General features: G+C 44.4%; 2 protein-coding genes and 2 non-coding genes across 23 annotated transcripts in view; 2 read left to right on the top strand and 2 right to left on the bottom strand.

Moving 5' to 3' along the window:
• The window catches only part of CEP63 (centrosomal protein 63), a 50,125-nt gene extending 41,155 nt beyond the window's left edge, over positions 1–8,970 (bottom strand). For 7 of the 15 annotated variants that reach the window (XM_066350622.1, XM_066350633.1, XM_066350634.1 and 4 more), the window contains exon 1: positions 8,423–8,678. In XM_066350622.1, coding sequence (XP_066206719.1) covers positions 8,423–8,583 — 161 coding nt within the window. In that variant the 5' untranslated portion in view covers positions 8,584–8,678. The other 8 variants (XM_066350626.1, XM_066350628.1, XM_066350629.1 and 5 more) reach the window with 6 other exon arrangements.
• On the top strand, positions 8,761–16,929 carry ANAPC13 (anaphase promoting complex subunit 13). Of its 6 annotated transcripts, none has more exons than XM_066350642.1 (3): positions 8,761–8,900; positions 11,912–12,037; positions 16,752–16,929. In XM_066350642.1, exons 2-3 carry the CDS (start codon positions 11,939–11,941, stop codon positions 16,875–16,877), a joined length of 225 nt encoding a protein of 74 aa, XP_066206739.1. In that variant the 5' UTR covers positions 8,761–8,900; positions 11,912–11,938; the 3' UTR covers positions 16,878–16,929. The 6 variants fall into 6 exon arrangements, with proteins under 6 accessions (XP_066206739.1, XP_066206736.1, XP_066206738.1 ...); XM_066350639.1 differs by having other exon boundaries at positions 8,828–8,966; XM_066350641.1 differs by lacking the exon at positions 8,761–8,900 and adding an exon at positions 9,290–9,443.
• Positions 16,930–20,310: 3,381 nt separating this feature from the next.
• On the top strand, positions 20,311–20,388 carry TRNAH-GUG (transfer RNA histidin (anticodon GUG)). Its single transcript has one exon. It is a non-coding gene; the product is annotated as a tRNA-His (tRNA).
• A 2,548-nt stretch (positions 20,389–22,936) lies between these two features.
• Positions 22,937–23,012, bottom strand: TRNAT-AGU (transfer RNA threonine (anticodon AGU)). The gene has a single exon. It is a non-coding gene; the product is annotated as a tRNA-Thr (tRNA).
• Between the last annotated feature and the right edge of the window lie 999 nt (positions 23,013–24,011).

Here is a 24,011-nt window from a genome sequence, read left to right as displayed (position 1 = left end):
GTACGTAACAGGGTTTTTTTGTTTGTTTGTTTGTTTTTGGTGACAGAGACAGAGAGAGGGACAGACAGGGACAGATAGAGAGGAAGGGTGTAAAGCCAGTAGCCAAAACCACCATCACAGCCGCCTGGCCAATGCAGGTTCACATATGATTCGGACAGATGGTAATGAAACAACGGAGCCAAGAACTGGTGGGCCATTATATTTCATCCTAGCTCGCACCCAGTGGGTGAGAAATACACACAGTGGGAAAACACTTCCCTTTCCATTCAGGTCTCCCAAAGCCACTGACTCATCCGAGTTTCCTAGAATCAAAGGTTTCTAACCTCACCAGCTTGATTCACCTCTATTCCCCATCTCCTTCTCTCTGCATAAACTCTGCACAAACTGGCTTCTCCTTCAGCACTTCACCATCTTGGCTGCCTCTCCTTTCCAATGCTAATTTCAGGAACTGAGAGCAAGCTCCGGTCTGCCCCATTTTAGTGTAGAAATCAAAACCTTTAAGCCAATATACAAATAAGGAAGTCTCTGATACAAAGTCACTTATCTGAGGCATAAATGGGATTCCTCATAAGAGTGCACCACCCCACATCATGCAACAGTCAAGGGTGTGGGGAAAAGCTTAGCTTTGAAAAGATCTTAGGGCCTGACCTGTGGTGGCGCAGTGGATAAAGCGTCAACCTGGAAATGCTGAGGTTGCCGGTTCGAAACCCTGGGCTTGCCTGGTCAAGGCACATATGGGAGTTGATGCTTCCAGCTCTTCCCCCCTTCTCTCTCTCTCTGTCTCTCCCTCTCCTCTCTAAAATGAATAAATAAAAATAAAAAAAAATAAAAATAAAAAAAGAAAAGATCTTAGTATTAAAAGGGCAGGAAAGGCTTAGTCTTAAAACTAAGCCTTAGGCTACAATGACTTTGCCAGCTTACAGCCTGTCTTCCACACCCAGTGCAAATTATAAGCGAGCAAACATATATATCATATTTACAAACTTATTTGACCAACAAAGAGAAAGAGATATGAAGCATCAATTCATCGTTGCAGCACCTTAGTTGTTCACTGATTGCTTTCTTGACTGGGGGGCTATAGCAGAGCGAGTAACCCCTTGCTCAAGCCAGTGACCTTGGGCTCAAGCCAGTGACCATGGGGTCATGTCTGTGATCCCAGGCTCAAGCCAGCGACCCCACTCTGAAGCTGGTGAGCCCGTGCTCAAGCCTGCAACCTTGGAGTGTGGAACCTGGGTCCTCTGCGTCCCAGTCCCAAGACTCTATCCACTGTGAGACTGCCTGGTCAGGTGATAACAGGCACTTTCACAGGACTTACACCACAGCAGAGCACATCCTCTTCCCTTACTATCTATCCCTCCAGGACAGAAAACCAACTTTATTCATTCCTGCAGCTACAGAGCTTAGGGTAGCATTTCAACATGGGATGTACTGGATGCTTTTGACAGAACCTAATCAGTTCCCCTCTCTTTTACCTATCCTCCTATGCAAACAGATCACAGCTGGAGAGCTAAGAGAAGAGTCTGGCAGAGAAAGAAGGGAAGGGAGACAAAAGAGACTGTCATAGAAAAGGAAAGACATCATAAGAAAGGGAGGTGAATCTCTGACCAGGCAGTGGCGCAGTGGATAGAGCGTAGACCTGGGACACTGAGGACCCAGGTTCGGAACCCCAAGATCACCAGCTTGAGCACAGGCTCATCTGGCTTGAGCGTGGGATCACAGACATGACCACAAGGTCACTGGCTTGAGTAAGGGATCACAGGCTCAGCTGGAGCACCCCGATCAAAGCACATATGAGAAAGCAATCAGTGAACCAAATTGCCGCAATGACTACCAGCTGCTGTTTCTAATCTCTCTCCGTTCCTGTCTCTCTCTCTAGCAAAAAATAAATAAAAATAAATTTTAAAAAATGAATGGGAGGTGAGAAGAAAGACCACCCTTAAATTCAGAAGTGCTAAGGACTAGTAATACCTACTGCACGATTCTAACAAATCAATGTCAAACCACTTCTCACTCCTGAGATAACGCTTTTTTCCTTACACTTTCAACAACTCAGTACTGAATTAGTCTTTTAGGTAATTCCCAAATACTATGGAATGGAGGTTCTGCCTCTTTGACCTAATGTGTCATCTAAAAATTACACTTCTCTGAGGATTCTTTCATTCAACAAAGAATTCAGTGTTGTATTAACCACTAGATATACAGTGATGAAAGGCATGGCCCTTTCAAGGGGTAAATAGTCCAGTATGAGAAAGAAAATAATCAAAAATATTCTCCCAGAGGGAAAACGTAGAGGCATTCTCCTTCAAACAAAGAGAATGAGAAAACTAGAAAATACAACCTCTGCATGTTATTTACAACTATTTCTCAAGTTCTAACAGGAGTAGTGAACTATTCACGCATACATTTGGCAGAGAGGGTTTTTTTCCCCAGGGGTTTGTACTTCATTAAAATAAAAACCTAAAGGAGGAGGTTTTCACGTTCTATTCCACTTTCTTTCAAACCACAATATGGTCAATTACAACACAACCCAGATTCCGTGCTTTGGTCCACTCTAGGGAACGGACGGGCAGTAGAAAGTTCACCCGGTTCCAGGATATAGTCCTGCTCTGCAACTGACTAGTTTTGTGTCCTTAGACTTCAGTTTTTGTATCTGTAAAATGAGGAATATGAATATATTCCCCAAGCTTTCTTCCAGCTTTTTCATGGGATTCTAACAGTTAAATGTCCACTGTAACTAGCATACTCCTGACAACTACACATGGATATCTATTAAATATGTTGGAAAGTGCTATTATGCAAAATTATCATTAGTAAAATCATACTTCTTTAGGTCATGTTATTCTTAAACATTAATATATTTACTAATATATAGTATTAATACATATTTAGTAATAGATAATATATTGATATATTTTCTGGGTGACATTTTAATAATTAGCAGTATTTATATATAAGAGAAACTAAAAGTCATTGAGTACTCAACAGTTCTTCCTGGAATATATTGTCTAATTCATTCTTCACAACAACTCAAAAAAAATGGATACTATTACTTTAAGGAAACTGAGGTTTAGAAAGTTAAATAACATGACTATGGTAAACTACAAATTATGTCCTAGGATTCAAATATAGGCAGTGTGACTGTAGAGGCTCAGCAATGTATAATCTTTTTTTTTTTTTTTTTTACAGAGACAGAGAGAGAGTCAGAGAGAGGGATAGACAGGAACAGACAGACAGGAATGAAGAGATGAGAAACATCAATCATTAGTTTTTTGTTGCAACACCTTAGTTGTTCATTGATTGCTTTCTCATATGTGCCTTGACCGTGGGGCTACAGCAGACCGAGTAACCCCTTGCTCAAGCCAGCGACCTTGGGTCCAAGCTGGTGAACTTGGCTCAAACCAGATGAGCCCACGCTCAAGCTGGCGACCTCGGGGTCTCGAACCTGGGTCCTCCACATCCCAGTTCGACGCTCTATCTACTGTTCCACTGCCTGGTCAGGCAGCAATGTACAATCTTGATATATTTTACAGTATTCCAGATCTTAAAATACCTTCAAATCTTCTTTTGGTTTAATAGTGTCTTCATGGCTATAAAATCAAACCAAACCAAAAAACTCTCAACACAGGAAAAAAGACAAACTGAAGATGGCATATTATCATGCCCACCAGGTGGCAATAGCACACAGTGAAAATAGACCAGGAAGAGGGAAAATTACTATTTCAGAAATCAAAATAATGGTCTAAGACAAAGAAATTCGTTTTTAAAAGGGGTATGGAGATCAGAAACATTCTCTGTGTAAAATAATCTTACTAATGTATAATGTTTCTTTAACAATACCCTTACCATCTGCTTGAGTCGCTGTCAAACACCATCAATTCTCATTCCTTAGGTCAGGTAAATAGCAAGGGCCCAGATTTTCTGTGGACTTCTCTCATTTCAGTTTCTCACAGCTACATCACTAATTCCCTTCCTAGCCAACCTGACCCTCATTCATCGCTATGCATTATGTCACTTTGCTGTCTTCTGTGCCATGTGAAAATTACATAAAGTTGCACAGTCTTTGTTCATAACATTAAATACAAGTTTAAGTAATTACTGTTTGGTAATCTGCCACTCTTGGCCACTAACACAAAATGCTAATGTGATAAACAGATACTCTATAGCTCTCCAGTTGTTATAGGACAATCTTAGTCATCTCTGCATTTAGACCAAGACATAGACAAACAGAAGTTATTAACTATAACTCTCCTTTGGAATGAAACTGTTTTAAATCAGTGAAATCTGGAATAGGATGGTTAAAGGAAATATAAACTATTTCACCAACAGGATATCTAATAATGGATATCTTGAAATTCATTAACATATTGAAGAGCTAGGTAGGACCTGAAGACCTCCAATCTAACCTCTTTGTTTTACAGATCAGGAAAAAGATCTAGAGTATATGACCAAGATAAAATCATTCACAAAATGAGGCACAGGAATAAAAAATAACTCTGGATAGAATCACAAATAAATGTGTACTAATAGAATCAAATCTCATTTAAAGGAGGATAATAATGCTCTGTCCCATACCTGCCTTGGTGTTACTAAGATTACTAAGATCTGAGGCTCTGTCAGACATACTATAGCTGCTCCAATAAACAATATAATCTACCATTGTCTGGAAAGGTCCCCACTTAAGGGGGGAAACAATCATCAAATTAAGTATCAAAGAAATTTTCTGAAATAAAAAAATTTTAAAACGCTGTCTGAACTGTGGCTCAAAATCCAAAAAGAGTAAGGAAAAAGACTGAGAAATCTGAGTAATAATATATTTTTACACAGGAAGAATGCCATAAGCAAAGTTATAAGACAAACAGCAACAGTATTTGAAAGTTTTGTCACAAATGCTTAATTATCCAAATATACAGAGAACCTAAAAATTAAGGGAGGAAAAGAAATCTATAGAAAAATAGGCAGAAGGCATGAACAAGTAGCTCATAGAAAAACAAATGCAGATGACATTAAAAATATGAAAAGGGCCCTGGCCAGTTGGCTCAGCGGTAGAGCGTCGGCCTGGCGTGCGGGGGACCCGGGTTCGATTCCCGGCCAGGGCACACAGGAGAGGCGCCCATCTGCTTCTCCACCCCTCCCCCCTCCTTCCTCTCTGTCTCTCTCTTCCCCTCCCACAGCCAAGGCTCCATTGGAGCAAAGATGGCCTGGGCGCTGGGGATGGCTTCTTGGCCTCTACCCCAGGCACTAGAGTGGCTCTGGTCGAGCGACGCCCCCTGGTGGGCAGAGCATCGCCCCTGGTGGGCGTGCCGGGTGGATCCCGGTCAGGCCCATGCGGGAGTCTGTCTGACTGTCTCTCCCCGTTTCCAGCTTCAGAAAAATACAAAAAAAAAAAAAATATGAAAAGATGTTCAACCTTGCTTACCAAATTTAAACTACACTGTTACCTTTTCTTTTGTACTAGATTAACCAAAAATTGGGTTTGACAATATACACTCATGAGGCATAGGAAGACAGGCACCCACATACATTACACATAAGAATGCAAAATGGTACAAGTACTAGAGATTTTGGTAATGCCTAACAACTGATATACAGGGTGGGGCAAAAATAGTTTACAGTTGTTCATATGGAAAATAATACAATAATAAAGTCTGTGTTTCATATACTCACTACTGTAAATCTACTTTGGCCCCACCCTGTATATACATTTATTACCCTTTGATCCAAAATGCCACTTCTAGGAAACTATTCAGGTCAATAGGTTCATGATTTTTAAAAGGCAAAAGCCCTCGATGTTACCTTTGGAGATTGTTAGGCCACCAACTCATTACTGTGGTCTGAAAATAGAAGGAACGAATTACCGTATTTCCCCACGTATAAAACATAAACACTTTTTAGAAAAATTTGGGGTCTAAAAACTGAGTGCGTCTTATACAGGGGTTGTAGATTTTTTTTCCTTGCATTTCCCACTTTTTCGCACTTGTTTTTGTGCTCATTGTTGAAGACAGTGATTCGTCATCAGACACAGATGAGGACAAGGTAACGGCGGAAGTTTTGACAAGCGATGATGAGTTGTATGACTTTTATGATAAATAAAACTTGAGTTCAGTAACTTTATGTAATACATATTTTTTCAAATTTCGGGCCCCAAAATTAAGATGTGTCTTATACATGGGGACATGGTAAGCATTTATCTTGCCTTTCCTGGAGAAACTATATATCAAACAACTGATGGTAGTCAAATAGCTGGTGGGAGAAAGTTCATGAAAGATTTCCAGGTAATACTGATGGAATGATAGAATTAGAAAATCACCACACTGCAACCCCTAATGCAATAATGGATATTGGCAATCTAACTCCATGAAGACTTCTCCATGAAGTGAAAGGCTCATGGGGAATTTCATGATGGATGGATGGTGCTGATAACACCTGATTCCACTACACTGTTCAATCTTAACAAAAATAGCAAGACTACTTATTGTGCGCCTGATAATCAATGTAACGGGAAGTGCCTGTACCAGTTAGGATCCTGCCCCTCCCATCAAAAAAAAAAAATCAAGGTAGAATCTGATCAAGTTTTGATCAGTGCCGTTCAACAGAACTTTCTGTAACTGTGAACATTTTTTATATCTACAATTGTCAAGTGCTGGCTACAAGGCAGCTGTGCCTGCTGGGCACTGGAAACGTGACTAATGCAACTAGAGAACTAAATTTTTAGTTATTTCATTTTAATTCATTTAAATAGTCAAAGCTGACTGTTGGCTACTGTAGTAAACAGTGCAATTCTAGATCTAACTACTGGTTTAGAGAAAATAGATGTACATGTTAAAGGACACTGCACAAATACAATCAACTAAATCTAGAATGTTAAGGGCTTGAAAAGAGAGGCAAGGGAACTACTATATTTAAGATTTAAAAGGACCAAATGCAACATGTAGATCTCTCTGGGATCCTAACAAGTTAATTATAAAATACATTTAAGGGACAGTGAGAAAACCTGAACCCAGACTGAAAACTGACATGAAATTTTTATTAATTTTCATAGGTGGGTCACAGTACTGTGGTTACATAAAACTGAAAAAGCAAACCTAGCTCTTGGGAGAAACAAAAAACCCAAACATAACATAAAAATAAAAAATTCTGCCTGACCTGTGGTGGCGCAGTGGATAAAGCGTCAACCTGGAAACGCTGAGGTTGCCGGTTCAAAACCCTGAGCTTGCCTGGTCAAGGCACATATGGGAGTTGATGCTTCCTGCTCCTCCCCCATTCTCTCTCAATAATGAATAAATTTTAAAAAATCTTTTAAAAAAATCAAAAATTCTGTTCCTGCAACCTATGTCAATGTTCAATGTTCATTCAGTTCAGCCGAACTTCCAAAGTTGACATTTTCTTTAAGTAGGAAGCTGAGAGTGGAGTGTACTACTGATACTGTCACTATCAGTCACTTCTGTTACATAAAACAGGGAGGATGAGGACCAAGCAAAGAGCTTCCTTTTAAGAAGAGGAAAATAGCATCAGTACAATTGATGATCACAATTATTACAAAGAATTTTTAAAACCTAATCTACATACATTTTAAAGAGCAATGTGACTGAATATTTATACATCTCTAACACATTTAACACTGTTCTTTTTTACTATAATATATTGATCACTGAGAATGCTACAAAGGGCAAGAAGGTCAGAATAAAAATCAACTTAAAACATGGTACCACATTTCAAATAAAATAATATACTGTGCTGTACCATTAAGCTATGGCTATAAATCTAAATGTAAATATTTGAAGGTAATGTGTAGCTGATGAACCTTTTTAGGATTTCCTTTCATATTTATAAAATTAAGTACAAGCATGTGGGAAACTGTATAACTATAGGGTACCTAAACTACAACACAGATTTATAAAGGAATAAAATAACACTTAAGGTTTCAGGAATTGGACGCAAGGCTCAAGGAAAACCACTTGTACAAATAAGTGTACTTTAACTACAAATGAAGACTAGTCACTAACATCAGGCTGACTTTCACTCTGAGGTTGTAAGGGACATAAGGAAAACCACATTATGAGCCCAGACTTACTATCTTCGATATCTTCATTATTAGTATTTCTAAGGAACAATCCCTTTCAGGCCCTCTATTATTTACTTCCCATCCATGTTTTGCATGGAGCAAGCCTCAGTTCAGGCTTCCCAATTTCAGAACCTCATGATCTCTACATTTCTGTCCCTCCTGTACTAACAGTAACGTTTTTAAACCAACTCACTATTTTCTTCTAATTGCTATCAACTTCCCACCATAAATGAACCGGCATCACTTGCCGATGATGACCTAAGTAGCAACAACGATAGCTAGCAAGCTAACTAGACAGGACAGGCTGGGCGGGAAAGGAGTGTTGGGGTCCCTCCCCCGAAGGAAAGGGTGATTGACCACCTGGCTGGCCCGGAGGGCGCGCCCCGGAAGGCCATGTCCGCCTCGGCGGGTCCGCGGGGCGTACCCTGGTGGGCCGAGGGGCGGGGCGCCGGAGCGAGCCCGGGCCGGTGGAGGCGGGCCTGGCGGCCGGCGGGCAGCTGCGGAAGCCAGCCCCGGGCCATACAGCCCTACGGCCGGCTGCGCCGCCGCAGCCAGGGCTGCCTCCGGAAGGAACTCCGCGGCCCGTCGCTTGTCCTCCGCGATCACATGCAGTTAGGGCCCTACAGCGTGCGCATGCGCCCGAGCCTTCCCGCCGTTACCTTCGGCCGGGGGCGCGCGCGCGTCACCGCCACCCTGACGTCCAGCCTCCGCGGTTGGCACATTTGTTCCTCCCCTTGCCCCCTCACATTTAATAGGAACAACCTTCCTTCCTGACCTCCCTTCAGAACAAGCAAGTGGACTCATCCATATCCGGGGGTCGGAGAAACACAGCGTGCGGGTCACGTGGTGCAGAGGGTGGGCGACGGCGGCGACGGCGGCGGGTGCAGCACAGGGTTGGGTGCTGGTAAGGGTTTTCCGCGCGCTTGCCCTGGGTTTTGGAGGGCGGGAACGAGTTCTTCCCTCAGCAACACACTCTCCTCCACTCCCATTGGCGGAGGCCGATGTCTTCACTTCTTCCTCCTAATCATAACTGCCCGTACTGCACGCCAGGTCGGGTAGGTGGGCCTGGACCTGTACGCCTCCCCCCACACCCGCTTCCACATGTGGTACATCCCGCCTGAGGCCGGAAGTCGGTGGGCGGCCTCACACCTGCACGGATGGTGGTGGCCTGCGAGGGTCAATTCTAGCGAGAGAGAGAGAGAGAGAGAGAGAGAGAGAGAGAGCGCGCGCGCGCGAGCGTCTTCTTTTTTGGGTTTGCAACTCTGTGTTTACAAAATTCTAAAATACAAAGATGAATAAAACGTGCACCTGCCCCAGGAAACGCACGCACCGCGAGCTGGAACACGAAACAGCGTGACAAGCGCCCAGCTGGGACCATTCGGTGCGCACGGAGACCTGGGACCTGCGGAGGGGCGGGTACCGCGCGCGCTTGCGGCTTGAACAGGGCTTCCTGCAGGAACCTAGCTTTTTAGATTGGCTGAAGATTAGCTGGGGGGAAAGGAAGAGGAAAGAGCATTCCAGGATTGGGAGCATCACGCGTGTAAGAACGGTTTGTTCAGTGAATTGGTAGTAGTTAATTCTGTCGAGCGTAGCAAGTGCATGGGACATTGCCTCTCTCTTGATCCGTCCCAGCCCCTTAAGAGTGCCTAACTCTGGAAATGGGATCTTGACCCTGATCTAACGCCCACGTTCAGTTTGGAAGGAAAAGTAGAGGTTAGTGACAGGAAAAGGAGGCTTTTAAGTGCAAAGGATGGAAAGTATGATAGGGTTAGAGGTGTTTGAAGGAGTGACAGGTGAAAAAAGATGTATGCCAAATTGGAAAAAGCTGTGTTAAGGAGTCATGGATGCAGGATTTACAAATAATGGTAGGCGATGATTATACCTGAGCAATCCGTCACAGAGCCGACCAGATATGTTTAGTGGATCCTAAGGACAAGAAGGAAGGATCAAGGGCAGGATGCCTGCTAGAGCTGGAGTGATTTGAGAAAACGTTAGAAAAAAAGGTGGGATCTGTGGGCCTGGGGAAATCAGCAGGTTTTGATCAGCAGAGGAAAGAGAGGAGGGTATCCCAGAGGCAGTGGGAAAGGAGGGCTCTTGCAGGACAAGGACTCCAGAAATATAACTAGACGTGAGGGTAAGGACCCCTTGTGTGTCAGTTTCCTAAAGACAGGGTCCTTGTTTGAGTTATTCCCTGGGTAATAATTAATTCCTTTTGGGTTTTTTTTTTTTTTGGCGGGGGGGGGAGGGGGGGGGCAGTTTTTATTGCCCTAGTCAGTTGTCTCAGTGGTAGAGCATTGGCCTAGCATGTGGATGTCCCGGTTCAATTTCTGGTTAGGGCCTGTACACAGGAGAAGCGACCATCCACTTCACCCTTGCCCTTTTTCCCCTCCAGCCTCCCCACCCTTTTTCCCTTCTGCAGTGAGCCTCAGGCTCGGAAAAAAATATATGGTTTCGTTGCTGAGCAATGGAGCAACTGCCCCTAGTGGGCTTGCTGGGGAGGGTCTCAGTGGGGGCGCATACAGGAGTCTGTCTCTGCCTCCCCTCTCACCAAAAAAAAAAAATAAGTAAATAAAAATTATTTATTGATTAGAAAGAGAGAGAGAGAAAGGCAGAGGGAAAGGAGAAATGGGAAACACCAACTCACAGTTGCTTTTTGTATGTGCCTTGACTAGGCAAGTCCAGGGTCTTGAACTGGCAACCTCAGCGTTCCAGGTTGACACTTTATCCACTGTGCCAACACAGGTCAGGCTGGGTTAATTCTTGTGTGAGACATTAAGACCTCACCTGGCTCACTGATTGCAGAAGTAGCTGGGCACCTTTTGCTTAGTTTTGCCTATCCTTATTATGGGGGTAAAAACCCTTCCCCTGCTCCAACCTGTGTATTTGTTACTGTTGGGGACGAACATAAGCTAATATGAAGGAGTTGGATTCCATTTCCAAGGATTGTTTCTTGTATAAGTCTTCATACCCTTAGAAGTGGGGGGTGACTTTGGTGCCATTGACTTTCAGGCCGTCAGTATGGCTGTTTTGTAGCAAGGAGCACAGTAGGGTAATACCTGGGATGAAGAATAGCCCAAACTTGGAACCAAGGAACCCCGAGGTACCTTCCAAGCTGGCTACGGGTGTTTAGGAATAAGAAAGAACTGGGGAATCAGCTGTGATGAGGAAGCATCTTGACCAGGCATTCAAGGGCATGCAGCGTCAGGAATCAGAGGAACCCCAAAGAAAAGAAACAAGCAGCATAGGGGCCTACCTGCTCGTTTAGAGCTGCTTCTGTCAGGGCCCTGCCTGTTTGTCATCTTAAGAAAAGAGGCCATGTCCTTTACAAGCTCGGGTGAGGATTTCTGTCAGGTCTGTAGTTGCTCACTGTGTATTACCCAGTTCAGTGTTATCTCAGTATGTCCACTTAGCATCTGAGAATGCCAATATTAGAACCAAAACAAGTGGTAAGCCTTGTCAAAAATGATGCAGGAAAGGCTAGAAGGACAGAGAGGAGACTTGGTTATGAGTCAGGGACTCGTCAAAGACACCCTGAACAGAAAGAGGTGAATGTGCAAGTTAGGAGAGAAAAGCCCTCAAATATATTGCCTTTCTGTTACACTATGACATTGGTCTATCAACTAAGCTATGTCTGATATCCACTGTATACTACAAAGCATCCATCAACCGGAGGGAGGACAGGAAGGACTGTGATCATATAAATAGGTTGTCACCTGACCCAGATTAATCTTTCTTGGGGTGATATTATACCGAAAGACACATCCAGGCTAAAAAGGCTGGGGAGTCCTAGTGCTGGATTACATCACCTGTGAGTCTTTATGTTTTAGAACTGATCTCTTTGGCTTACAGATTTGACAAGATCCAAGCTACAGGAGAATGGACAGTGAAGTACAGAGAGATGGCAGGATCTTGGATCTGATTGACGACGCTTGGCGGGAAGACAAGCTGCCTTACGAGGATGTTGCTATACCACTGGTAGGCTATGATTGTGCTGAGAAGGGTGGGTTCAGGCATGACCTAGTGGGCCCTAGTCTAGGTATAATATCAATGGGCAAGTGAACTAGGAGGGCAAAGAAATCAAAGCTTTGGAATCCACTAACTTTAGAAGTTTCAAGAGAGCATCTAGACTTTCTATTTGAAGAGAAACGTGGTTCAGAGAGCTAACGTGACCAGCTCAGTTAGGGGTCATTCCTGGATTAGAACCCAGGTCTTCTGAGCCATTTTCTGTCAACTACATCAAAGCCAGTAAACGAGATGAGTTTAATGCATAAGATGGAAAAGAATACAGAGCAGTGGCACATAAGCTGAACGGTATTTCTTCCTTCCCTGCCTGTGGCTATCAATCTGTTGACATTTTTAAAAACTCACATTCTTGGAACACACACCTATCCTACATTCCCTGGAAAATATTCAAAAGACATCTGGCTTTTCTTTTGCCTTGAGACCAACAGGGTCCTGGGATAGACTTCGCTGCTATCTAGGGAACTGCCTTGCAAGCGGTTCGTTAAATCTTATATAATAAATGATTTAAAAGTTTTGCTTGTATAAATGCTCATTAAATATCTTGCTTATGCTGTAGAGGCCTGTGAAGAGCAAAGAGATCAGGGCCCAGGGCCTGTTTTTCTTTAGGGTATGCCAGCTGCCCTGAGAAGATTGACTGCTGCTGTTATTACAGAGAAAGAAAATCAGCTCACCCACATTCTCATTTAAGAATAAGAGATGCTGCCTGACTTGTGGTGGCGCACTGGATAAAGTGTCGACCTGGAACGCTGAGGTCATTGGTTCGAAACCCCAGGCTTGCCTGGTCAAGGCACATATGGGAGTTGATGGTTCTTGTTCCTCCCCCTTCTCTCTCTCTCTCTTTTCTAAAAATGAATAAATTTAAAAAAAAAAATAAGAGATGCTAATATTCTCAGTGAGTACTACACATATCAAATAAGTCACAGTGTGGTTCAAGTTTAGAAAAATAGTTAAAAGAGAGAGTATAATGAGAATTACAGCTGCCACTTATTGAATACCAGTTTTATGCGTGGACCAAGGTTGACATTTGACATACATGATCTCTGCTCTTTAAACAGACTTGTAAGAGCGGTAGTGTTGTCCCCATTTTACAGTAAAGAGATAGGATCAGAGGAGGGAACCTGCCCGAGGTGGGGTGGTTGGTAAGTTGGACTTCACACCTAGGTCTACAATGCTCCAGATCCTGTCCTATAAACTTTGGTTTCTTTCATTCCACAAGCATTTCTTCGAAACCGTCTGTGGGCCCGATTATGTGAACGTAAGATACTGTTTCTGCCCTTGTGTGTCTGGAGAGGTACCACATATAAATAAATAATTATAATAATTAAAGTAAGTAGGGGTCATGAACTGTAGTACAGGAGGTGGCTTATTGCCTGGTGGGCATCAGAAAGGTCCTCAAAGAGAATATAATGGCCTAGCTGGTTGTAAGGGAGGACCGGAATTTAGCAGGGGTAGACCAGGGCACTCCAGCAGTGGGGATGCGTGCAGAGGCTCAGAGCTTTAAAAGTCTGCGAGAGCGAGGTATTCTGAGTGTATGGACAATACGTTTGTCATGTAACAGAGGCAGAAAAGTTGAGCTCAAACCAGATCTTGAGAGGAATATATGATACTATGCTTAGACCTCATTCTTGGGATAATCAGGAATGAATGGTCTTCAAAAAAGAAGTCTGCCATGCTCAAAATTTAGGTTTTGGAAAATCAGCTTAGCAGCATTGTCAAAGAACGTCTGCCATGGAGAAGGGGCAAGTGAGCGGGCAGAGAGACCAGTTAGGAAGCTGTTGCAATGGTCCAGGCAAGGGAGGAGGGCCTAATTCTGGACATGGTTATGGCAGGGCTTGGGGACCTTTTGTGTGGTAGGGGTTGAAGGAGAGGGAGATTTTCCTGCTGACTTCCAGATTGTAGCCTGGCCCGGGCGTTAACCCATGTCTTTGTCCGTGTCTTCTGATTCTAAAACATCGTGTTTATCAGCTTTTAGTGCTGCCTAACTAGTCACCAGTGGCTTAGCTATAGCTACTTGTCTCATGATTTTGTATGTCAGCTGAGAGGGTCTTCTGGTCTGCCAGCTCAGCTGATCCCTGCTTTTGCTCTGCAGTCAGCCAGCAGGCTAGCTGGCTGCTGGGTCATTCAGGACACTTTCTCATGTGTGGCAGTTACGGGGACTGGGACGATGAGGTGACTAGGCCACAGTCTCTCATCCAGGAGACTAGCCCAGACATCACATGGCCATCTGAGGGTTCCAGAGCCCCATCGGAGCAGACGGCAAGCTTCATGGAGCTTAGGCCAAGAACTGGCCCCTGGCACTGCAGCTGCTTTCTGTTGGCCAGAGCTAGTCACGTGGCCAGTCCCAGTCCAATACTGGGGAAACATACTGCCTTTTCTTTCCATAAGAGCAGCTGCAAAGAATTGTGGTCATTTTTACAATGTACCATAATAGATAGTTACGTCTGTGATACTTTGTGTTTGTTTTCCAGGCACATAGGTGACTTTATATGTGGGCATTCATTGCCCAGAGATAGTCGTGACCAAATGAAAGACATTGTTTTAGAATGCATACCACAGGGGCATTAAATGAAGCAAAGTTGCCTGCCTCTGAATTAAAGAATTTGTTAAGCAAGGAGTTGTTTATTGCTTTGTCAGCTAAAACTAACTATTGGAACCAAACTTACTTTAAGTTTGGACATATTACTGCTTAACAATAAATGATAGTTATCTTCAATTGGTACAAGTATATTTGAATTTCATTCTTAACATTTGTAGAGCAAGATGATTCAGAGACACTTCTCATATTACAATTATTTTGTATGTACTGAACATAATTCTAAAGAAAAACATTATATTCGTATACTGCAAATTGGAATCCATTGGAAAATCGTAAGTCTGGATAATAACAGTTTGCTAACCCTAAAAAAAGTGTAAATTCAGATTCTTAAATATATTGGTATCAGTGAACTCTGACACAAAGTAGAGTCCTGGTAGTAATAAATTTAAATTTAAAATATAAGGAAACTTTCTTAGAAGGTCTCACCACACCCAAAAATATAACTATATAGTGATGAATGAGTTAACTAACCTTATTGTGGTAATCATTTCACAATATACAGTGTGTCCGTAAAGTCATGGTGCACTTTTGACTGGTCACAGGAAAACAACAAAAGACGATAGAAATGTGAAATCTGCACCAAATAAAAGGAAAACTCTCCCAGTTTCATACCTATTCAGTGCAGTTCGATGTGGGCTCACGCACAGATTTTTTAGGGCTCCTTAGGTAGCTATCCCATATAGCCTTTACAGACTCATCACTGACTGATGGCCTACCAGAACGGGGTTTCTCCACCAAACTGCCAGTTTCCTTCAACTGCTTATCCCACCCAGTAATGTTATTCCCATGTGGTGGTGCTTCGTTATAAATGCGTCGATATTCATGTTGTGCTTTGGTCATGGATTCGAATTTAGCGAGCCACAGAACACACTGAACTTTCCTCTGTACCGTCCACATCTCGACTGGCATGGCCGTGGGCTGCTCCGCTGTATACACGGTGTTACATCATCATCTGCACATGCGCACATGCGGCCACATCCTACAGAAACTAGGAGGGTTTTCCTTTTATTTGGTGCAGATTTCACATTTCTATCGTCTTTTGTTGCTTTCCTGTGACTGGTCAAAAGTGCACCATGACTTTATGGACACTGTATACAGGGGTGAACTAAGGCAGGTTTGCATTTGTAATACAAATAATATAGTAATTAATAAATAATAATACAAGAATAAACTTTTACATACTCAAAACTGTAAACCTACTTTTATCCTCCTGTATGTGTAGCAGATGATCATGTTGTACACTTTAAACTTATGTGGACATTATTCCAGATTCTACACTAAGTGTGGCCAGCAGCTTATCATTTTAAGAAAATGCTGGCAGGATCTGAATCGGTCATTTTCCATGTTTTATGTGGCCCTACTTCACCACTAGGGGGTGGTCTCGTCACATTTTCACAGCTCCCCACTTAGCTCCATTCTAGTCTAGGCATATTGGGTGCAGGCTAGTTTTTCATACATTTTTCAGCGAAGTGCAATGTGAAAATACCAGAATGAGAATGCTTGAGGAGTATGCCAGCAAGTGTGATATTCTATTAAAGCAGTCCCCCTCCAAAAAAAACAACATTGTATTGACTCTTTTCAGTTTCCGCAGGCACTATAATAATAGCAAATGTCCCTTGAGCACTGGATGTCCTGCATAGTGCTAAGCACTTGATCTAAATTACCACATTTAGTCTTACAGTCCTGTGAGATGATAACTACATTTTCTTCTTGTTTTCAAAGAGGGAACAAAGGTTCCAAGAGTTTGACTACCTTACCTGAGTAACCCAGCAAGTGGAGTTGTGGGCTTGGATTCCAGCAGCTTCTGGAATGTCCTTAGCGTCTGCCACATCACCTCCTGTGCAGATGCTAGAGCCACAAGACCATCATTCCCTTCTGCAAACAACCTGAGTGATACTTCAGATACTTCCTCACTTCTTTTTATTCTAGCTCTTTCTTTAGGATACACTTCTGTCAATCATGCTGCCCGTTTCTCAGAACTCGGGTTTTAATAATGTGTGCTCTTGAGTTCTAAGGGATTTGTTAATGTGCATTATACTGTCTTTCTGAACGTCCCTTGTACCTTTGCAGAATGAGCTTCCTGAACCTGAACAGGACAACGGTGGCACCACAGAGTCCGTTAAAGAACAGGAAATGAAGTGGACGGACTTGGCCTTACAGTATCTCCACGAGAATGTGCCCCCCATAGGAAACTGACACTTGGCTCCCTTCTCATGGACAGATTTATTCTTTTAAAAAAATACATAGAGCCTGACCTGGCGGTGGCGCAGTGGATAGAGCGTCGGACTGGGATGCGGAAGACTCAGATTCGAGACCCCGAGGTTGCCAGCTTGAGCGCAGGCTCATCTGGTTTGAGCAAAAAGCCCACCAGCTTGAACCCAAGGTCGCTGGCTCAAGCAAGGGGTTACTGGGTCTGCTGAAGGCCCGCGGTCAAGGCACATATGAGAAAGCAATCAATGAACAACTAAGGTGTTGCAACACGCAATGAAAAACTAATGACTGATGCTTCTCATCTCTTTCCATTCCTGTCTGTCTGTCCCTCTCTCTGACTCACTGTCTGTCTCTGTAAAAAATAAAAATAAAAAATAAATAAATAAATAAAAATACATAGATAACATAATGTAGTGGGGGTTTTTTTCAGTCTCCTAATTCAAATCTATTAGTGCTAGATCAACACTCAAAAAATGTACACCCCCATAATTTGTGGCAGCAAAGTGCAATGTGGAAATACCAGAATGAGAAGCTGATTGAGATTTCTCAGGAATGCAGACTATTTGGCTCTTGGAACCTGAAGTTCTTCGTTCACTAGCTTGTCTTAAACATTAGCCTTTAGCATTAATTTTGCTTTACTGTCAGTTTAACACTTCCCAACTGCTTCTGTGTGTCCTGTGACAGAGGAGATTGAAGATAAGAAACGAAAAGGCTAAGAAAGGAAACCAACGTAAGAATTACTAACTTCTCAGACTTTCCTTGGAGAAGCAGTCGGGTGGCCGGGAATGGAGCCTGGAGATGTGATAGGGAAAAGCCCGTGCATTGATTACTGGGGTTCCAGAGATTCCTGAGATTTCCCATGATGTTTTCAAACCTTGGGAACATTTATAAATTAGAATATCTGACAGTTCCCTCTGCTCTCCCTACCACTTCTGTTGCCTCTGGAAAGGCTCTTTGGCTAGATAGACCACTAGTTTAATACAGTAGTGGATCTATTTCCTCAAAGCCCATTGTGGAATAAGTGAACACCATGGAGTCGGTATTTAGTTATACATGTGTTTGAGAACTATTGTGAATACCACGTGTATTTATCTCCTGGAATTATATGCCTCCATTAAGTGGTGTCTGTCTTGTTCTCTGCCCAGATTGTAAACTGGGAAGACGCCATGGCTTATACCTCTGTATCCATCATTGAAAACACTGAAGAACTGAGGAGCTCTCTTCTCATCCTGTTTTCATTGTGTCTTTCTGTTTACCTAGCTTTTAGGAGGAAGAAGTATGTCACAAAACAAGTGAGCTGATTTAAAGTTTCAATAGAAACATTGTGTGGCAACTCTCCTGTAATCCAAACTCTTCCAAGCTAATCTCTGTGCATCAGTGTCCTGCTGAGAAGTCATTCAACTCAGAATAAAGACCACAAGGCACCAGTACTCAGAGAACTCACAGAAAACAACCCAGGAGAAAAGAGAATTAGATGTTAAGGAAAAAATTTTATACCAAGAGAAAGCTTTTCAAAAAATTAGGCGTTCTTCTGCATTCTAGTTAATTGAGGGTGTTACTACAACTTTATTTGTGGTACGTAGTATCTAAGACTGACGTCTATCCAGGAACTTGGCAGGTGTTCATGTGAATCCAGCCTTTCCCAGGAATATTGGTAGACCAGTAAAATACTAAAGTCTTGATTTCAACTGAATCAGAGTCTGTAAATTAAACAGCTGTTGGTTTATCTGTTTGGCTTATTAACGCTCATCTGAGGCCTGCCTCCACGCCAAGTTTGTGACCTGTGAGACAGGCAGAATCCTAGCTCATTGTATTAGGAATTAAGTTACCAATCCTGGGCCAAATTGTCAGCTGGGGCTTTGGGATCTGCTCATTTAGGAGTGGCTCAAAGATGGTGAGCACAAGAGATTCAAGGCTGCTGTCTAGGGAGGCTCTCAACCATAGCTATCAAACATCCACAGGGGAAAGTGAAAAGGAGACAAGAGATTGGTGTCGCTTCCTGCAACTTTCCAGGTGAAAGCATGTGTATTCTCTGTGAGTGCAACCTGGCTTGGAGCTGGGAATGTGGCAATGAACAAATTATGTATAGTCTCTGCTTTCCTTTACTAGGATAAACAAACATGAAACCAAGAGCCATAAAAACCTGAGACCCTGGCCAGTTGGCTCAGCAATAGAGCATTGGCCCAGAGTGTGGAGGTCCTGCGATCAATTCCCAGTCAGGGCACACAGGAGAAGTGACCATCTGCTTCTCCACCCCCTACCCCTTCTCTCTCTATCTTTCCCTATACCCCTCTTGCAGCCATGGCTCAAATACTTTGAGCAAAAGCTGGCCTGGAGCACTGAAGTTGGCTCCATGGCTTCACATCAGGCACTAAAATAGCTTAGTTGCCAAGCAGAAGAGCATCGCCCCCTAGTGGGCTTGCCGGGTGGATCCCAGTTAGGGTGCATGCAGGAGTCTGTCTCTGCCTCCCCTCCTCACTGAATTAAAAAAAAAAGTCATACAGACCTATGATTTCAAATTGTGACCTCCAAGGAAGAAAATTAGAGGATGTCACTTAGGTTGATTTCCTAGAAGCAAAGCCTGTGGCAGTTTCTTGTGCAAGGAATTTATAAATTGTGCTCAAGAGAAACCTGTGAGGGTAGCAGGATAGGGCGGTGGGGGTGAGGAACCATGCAAAGGGGAGGCACCAAGAGTTTTCCCACTCTGAGACCAGAGGCTAGGCCTCTCCGCAGTATAGGTCAGTCATTGGCTCTGCCCCGCCCACCATCCCCCAGGGAGGGCATGGTCTCCCGGCATGGACAGGAGCGTGGCTCCCCCGAGAACAGTGTGGCTCTGGGCTCTTAGAAACCAGTACACAGTGACCAGGGAGTGTGTACACAGACAGACCAGGTCAAAGGGAGTCTGGGCCATGATAATGACTACTACAAGGTATAAAGTATGACTCAAGGGACCTGATTCAGCTTGGATAGTTATGGGGAGACCTGATAAGTAGCTTTTATAATATATAATTTGACATTTTTTGTTTCTGAGTTTTTCCCACTCTCCAAGAAATTCGGCCCTTTGTGCTTCCTCTTCACAGCAGAAAGCAGACATGCTCAAAAACAAGCCCATCCCTTGTTTGGGAAGTAGGGAAGGCGAGGAAAGAAGGAGCCTCTTAGGAGTAGTAGAAACCTATGCCCCAGTCGCTAGTGGTACCCAGTGACGTGGCAAACCAGAGATTCGCGGTTTGGGGGGTGCCCCGAAGGAGACGAGTTCAGCACAGTCTTCCGGGTGAGGCAGAGGCGCTAGAGCACCGGAGCCACCTCCTCCAAGGGCCCCTCAGAGGTGTCAGTGAGGACAGCAGCCCAGACAGGCTGAAGAGTAAAGGTCCTCGCCCACTTTTCCAGATCATTCGTGAGCATCAAAAATGCTTGAGAGGCCCTGGCCGGTTGGCTCAGCAGTAGAGCGTCGGCCTGTGGCGTGCGGGGGACCCGGGTTCAATTCCCGGCCAGGGCACATAGGAGAAGCGCCCATTTACTTCTCCACCCCCTCCCTCCTTCCTCTCTGTCTCTCTCTTCCCCTCCCGCAGCCAAGGCTCCATTGGAGCCTGCCCCAGGCCAGGCGCTGGGGATGGCTCCTTGGCCTCTGCCCCAGGCGCTAGAGTGGCTCTGGTCGTGGCAGAGCGACGCCCTGGAGGGGCAGAGCATCGCCCCCTGGTGGGCAGAGCATCGCCCCTGGTGGGCATGCAGGAGTCTGTCTGACTGTCTCTCCCCGTTTCCAGCTTCAGAAAAATACAAAAAAAAAAAAAAAAAAAAAAAAAAAAAAGCTTGAGAGGCTCTTAAGAGAAGGAACAGACACTCCAGTGACCACATTTAATTTCTGCTTCAGCACAGCAGTGAGGCCAAAAAGATTTGAAGAAAGAGTGATAATTTCTTGTACCCTCCTTGAGTTTGTGAGCCAACACCTGGAAGAGGGGAGGAGTAGCCAGGGGTGAATTGCAGGATAAGGAATGCCTGCAGAGAGAACAAACTGGAGAGGCAGCAGGTGGGATTGGCATTACCAGCAGGGGAGGTGGGCAGGCAGGAGGAGGGGGGGATGGCCTAATCAGTTTATGCTTTATATTTTTAAATACAAATCACTGGGTTGGAGCAGGTGGGAATAGAAGTGGAAAGACAGAAGAGCTTTTTGCATTGACTCAGATGAGAGATGGTGGTAACTGGGGCTAACAAGACGGAGATGGAAAGAGGAAATTGGAATACCTCTCAGGTAGAATTGTCCAGATGTGCCCAGGGAGAGGTGCTTTGCATGGACACAGCACCCTGGATCATGTTTGTGGTTCTAAAGAGACTTGAGTGCCCAGTGTGATCCCTGCCCTTGTGACCTAGAGTGAATTCTCTGACGCAGACACAGGACCCCAGATGCAGCCTCTGGAACATAGAATCTGGGTCCAGAGCTGCCCATCCTTTGAAGCTCCAGTTAGACCCACTTCTAAATAATACAGTCACGATAACAACAGTTAGCTCTCCTGTGTGCTTTAGACATGATTTCTAGCCCTCATGTCCACTTTGAAGGTGGATATTTTTATCCTCATTGAGCAGGAAATGGCGACTTAAAATTAAATGACATGTTCCAAGTTAAAAGATTTATTCCAAGTCACTCAAATTGTAAATGAATTCCAATGAAGGCTGTGTAATCCTAAAACTTACACCCTCTCCCTGGACCACATGACCTCTCTGTAAAGCCTTCTGTGACCACTCCATTATGAAATGGGAAGAAAATTCTATCAGAACACTCAGAACTTCAAAATGGTAGCCTTGTTTTTATAATTGAGATAAAGAACCTAAAAAATAATTTTTATTAGGACCCAGAGAGTTATGAAATACTTAAAAATTTAACTTATTACCAAACTCATATATAATTCATGACTTTACCAGCACGAGTCATATTGTTGTCCCTGGTTTTTGTACAAGGTTAAATCCTTAGGTTTATAATATCCGATTTTGGTACATTGAGACAGGACCGTTTAGTATCAATTCTAGTTAGTATCATACCAGCAGGGGGCGCTCAATTCCCATAAGAAAGTCTGAATTACTGGCAGATCTCTTAGCGGATGTGAAACTGAAGATACAGAATAAAAACAATGTTCTTTTCTTGGAAGTAAGTCTGTATATGTGAATCCCTGGGATTCTGGCCACCCACCCTTAGGCTGGGCAACTCACTAAGTGGGTTCTTCACTCATGCTTTATAGGGGTCAAGCGAGGGTGCGCCTGGAAGGTGAGGGCAGTTCGGCACTCTGCCCGCTGTGACCCCAACTTATACTCTTAGGCCTGGGAAGTCTTTCGTTAAGCTTTTCCCCAGGGTTTGTGTTCAGTCATTTAGATAATTTAAGCATCATCCTGGAATGACTTCCAAAGCCTCCTCGCCTGATTTGGCCCTGCTTCACCCACAGTTAAATTCTTTTCCCATTCCCTGCCACTCCCTGCGCCATCAGTGAGCTCCTGAGGAGAGCGGTGGGGGCTAGGGGCTAGCATGCAAAGGCAAATGGGTAGTCTTGAGAAAGCTTCGTATTTTGTGGCCTTCCTGGCCCCTGGTGATGACCTTGGCCTTTGACCTTCAGCCCAAAAGAACTGGCTTCGTGGGCATGCAACCTGTGCGGTCACAGAGGATCCCACCCCCAGAAAGTCCTGCTGTGGCCGTCTTGAACTCTCAATAATTTTTGATCAAGGGACCCAGGTTTTCTTTTTTTTTTTTTTTTTTCATTTTTCTGAAGCTGGAAACGGGGAGAAACAGTCAGACAGACTCCCGCATGCGCCCGGCCGGGATCCACCCGGCACGCCCACCATGGGGTGACGCTCTGCCCACCAGGGGGCGATGCTCTGCCCATCCTGGGCGTCGCCATGTTGAGACCAGAGCCACTCTAGCGCCTGAGGCAGAGGCCACAGAGCCATCCCCAGCGCCCGGGGCATCTTTGCTCCAATGGAGCCCTGGCTGCGGGAGGGGAAGAGAGAGACAGAGAGGAAAGCGCGGCGGAGGGGTGGAGAAGCAAATGGGCGCTTCTCCTATGTGCCCTGGCCGGGAATCGAACCCGGGTCCTCCGCACACTAGGCCGACGCTCTACCGCTGAGCCAACCGGCCAGGGCAGGTTTTCATTTTGTACCGGGCCCCATAAATTATGTAGCTGGTCCTTAAATCTAATGTAGCCATCTCTTGGGGTTCCCTGTTGGACAGTAACTAACTTGACCCAGGAAGTGCCTTCACCTTGGGATTGAGAAGTCAAGACACTGTGCGAGCTGTCCTTCGGGGTGACGGGAAAGCAGGCGGACCCAGGAGGACGGCTGGGGCTGACCTCCAGGAGCTGACCACCAGGCTTGCTGCGGCACCGACACCGAGAGCTGTCGCGGCTGCTAAAATAGTTTCCTGAGCTCAACTGAGTCCTGCATCATTCCTGCCACCTGGAAGCTGGCCTCACTGCCCCATGGGGTATAGGGTGGGTATAGACATGCTGGAAGTACAGCCAGACAGGTTGTGGATGGCTAAGAGAACTTGAAGCAAGGTTATTGCCTAATCCTATGTCCTTGCCCGAATTTCATCTGGCTCTTTTTTATTATCATTATTTTATTGATTGATTTTAGAGAGAGAAGAAGGGAGAGACAAACAGACAGAAACCTCAATCTGTTCCTGTATGTGCCCTGATGGGGAATTGAACTAGCAACCTTTGCAAATTGGGACAATGCTCTAACTAACGGAGCCATCTGGCCAGGACTTATCTGGCTCTTAGTCAACTCCTATATGAACTTGCACTCTGTAAACTTACATATAGCAGTGTAGTTGTCTCAGAACAGAGCCTTTGACTGAAATGAGATGCCAGAAGCACAATGACAGAGCTGGGAACAATGGTCAGTGCATTAGTGTACGAAGGGTTTCTACGTGGGTATTTACTTTATCAAGTTGAACCATATGAAAAAAAAAGTTTTTATAGGTCAAAAATTGTCAGTCACAATTTCCTATTTTTGTAGGTAACTTTATTCTTACCTAGAGCCAGCGGAGCACATAGACAACGCACATCCACACACAACACCCAAGAACCGGATTTGATGGGTAGAGGCGGGGAGCCAGCGAAGGGTGGAGGATTTGAAAAC

Source organism: Saccopteryx leptura, chromosome 10 (assembly GCF_036850995.1).
Source record: "Saccopteryx leptura isolate mSacLep1 chromosome 10, mSacLep1_pri_phased_curated, whole genome shotgun sequence".
Classification (NCBI taxonomy): Eukaryota; Metazoa; Chordata; class Mammalia; order Chiroptera; family Emballonuridae; genus Saccopteryx; species Saccopteryx leptura.
This window is presented reverse-complemented; position numbering and strand designations above follow the sequence as displayed.

Coding starts and splice junctions, on each gene's coding strand:
- ANAPC13 (XM_066350642.1), top strand. CDS start 11,939: ATGGACAGTGAAGTACAGAGAGATGGCAGGATCTTGGATCTGATTGAC. Junction 12,038..16,751: donor AGGATGTTGCTATACCACTG/GTAGGCTATGAT, acceptor GTACCTTTGCAG/AATGAGCTTCCTGAACCTGA.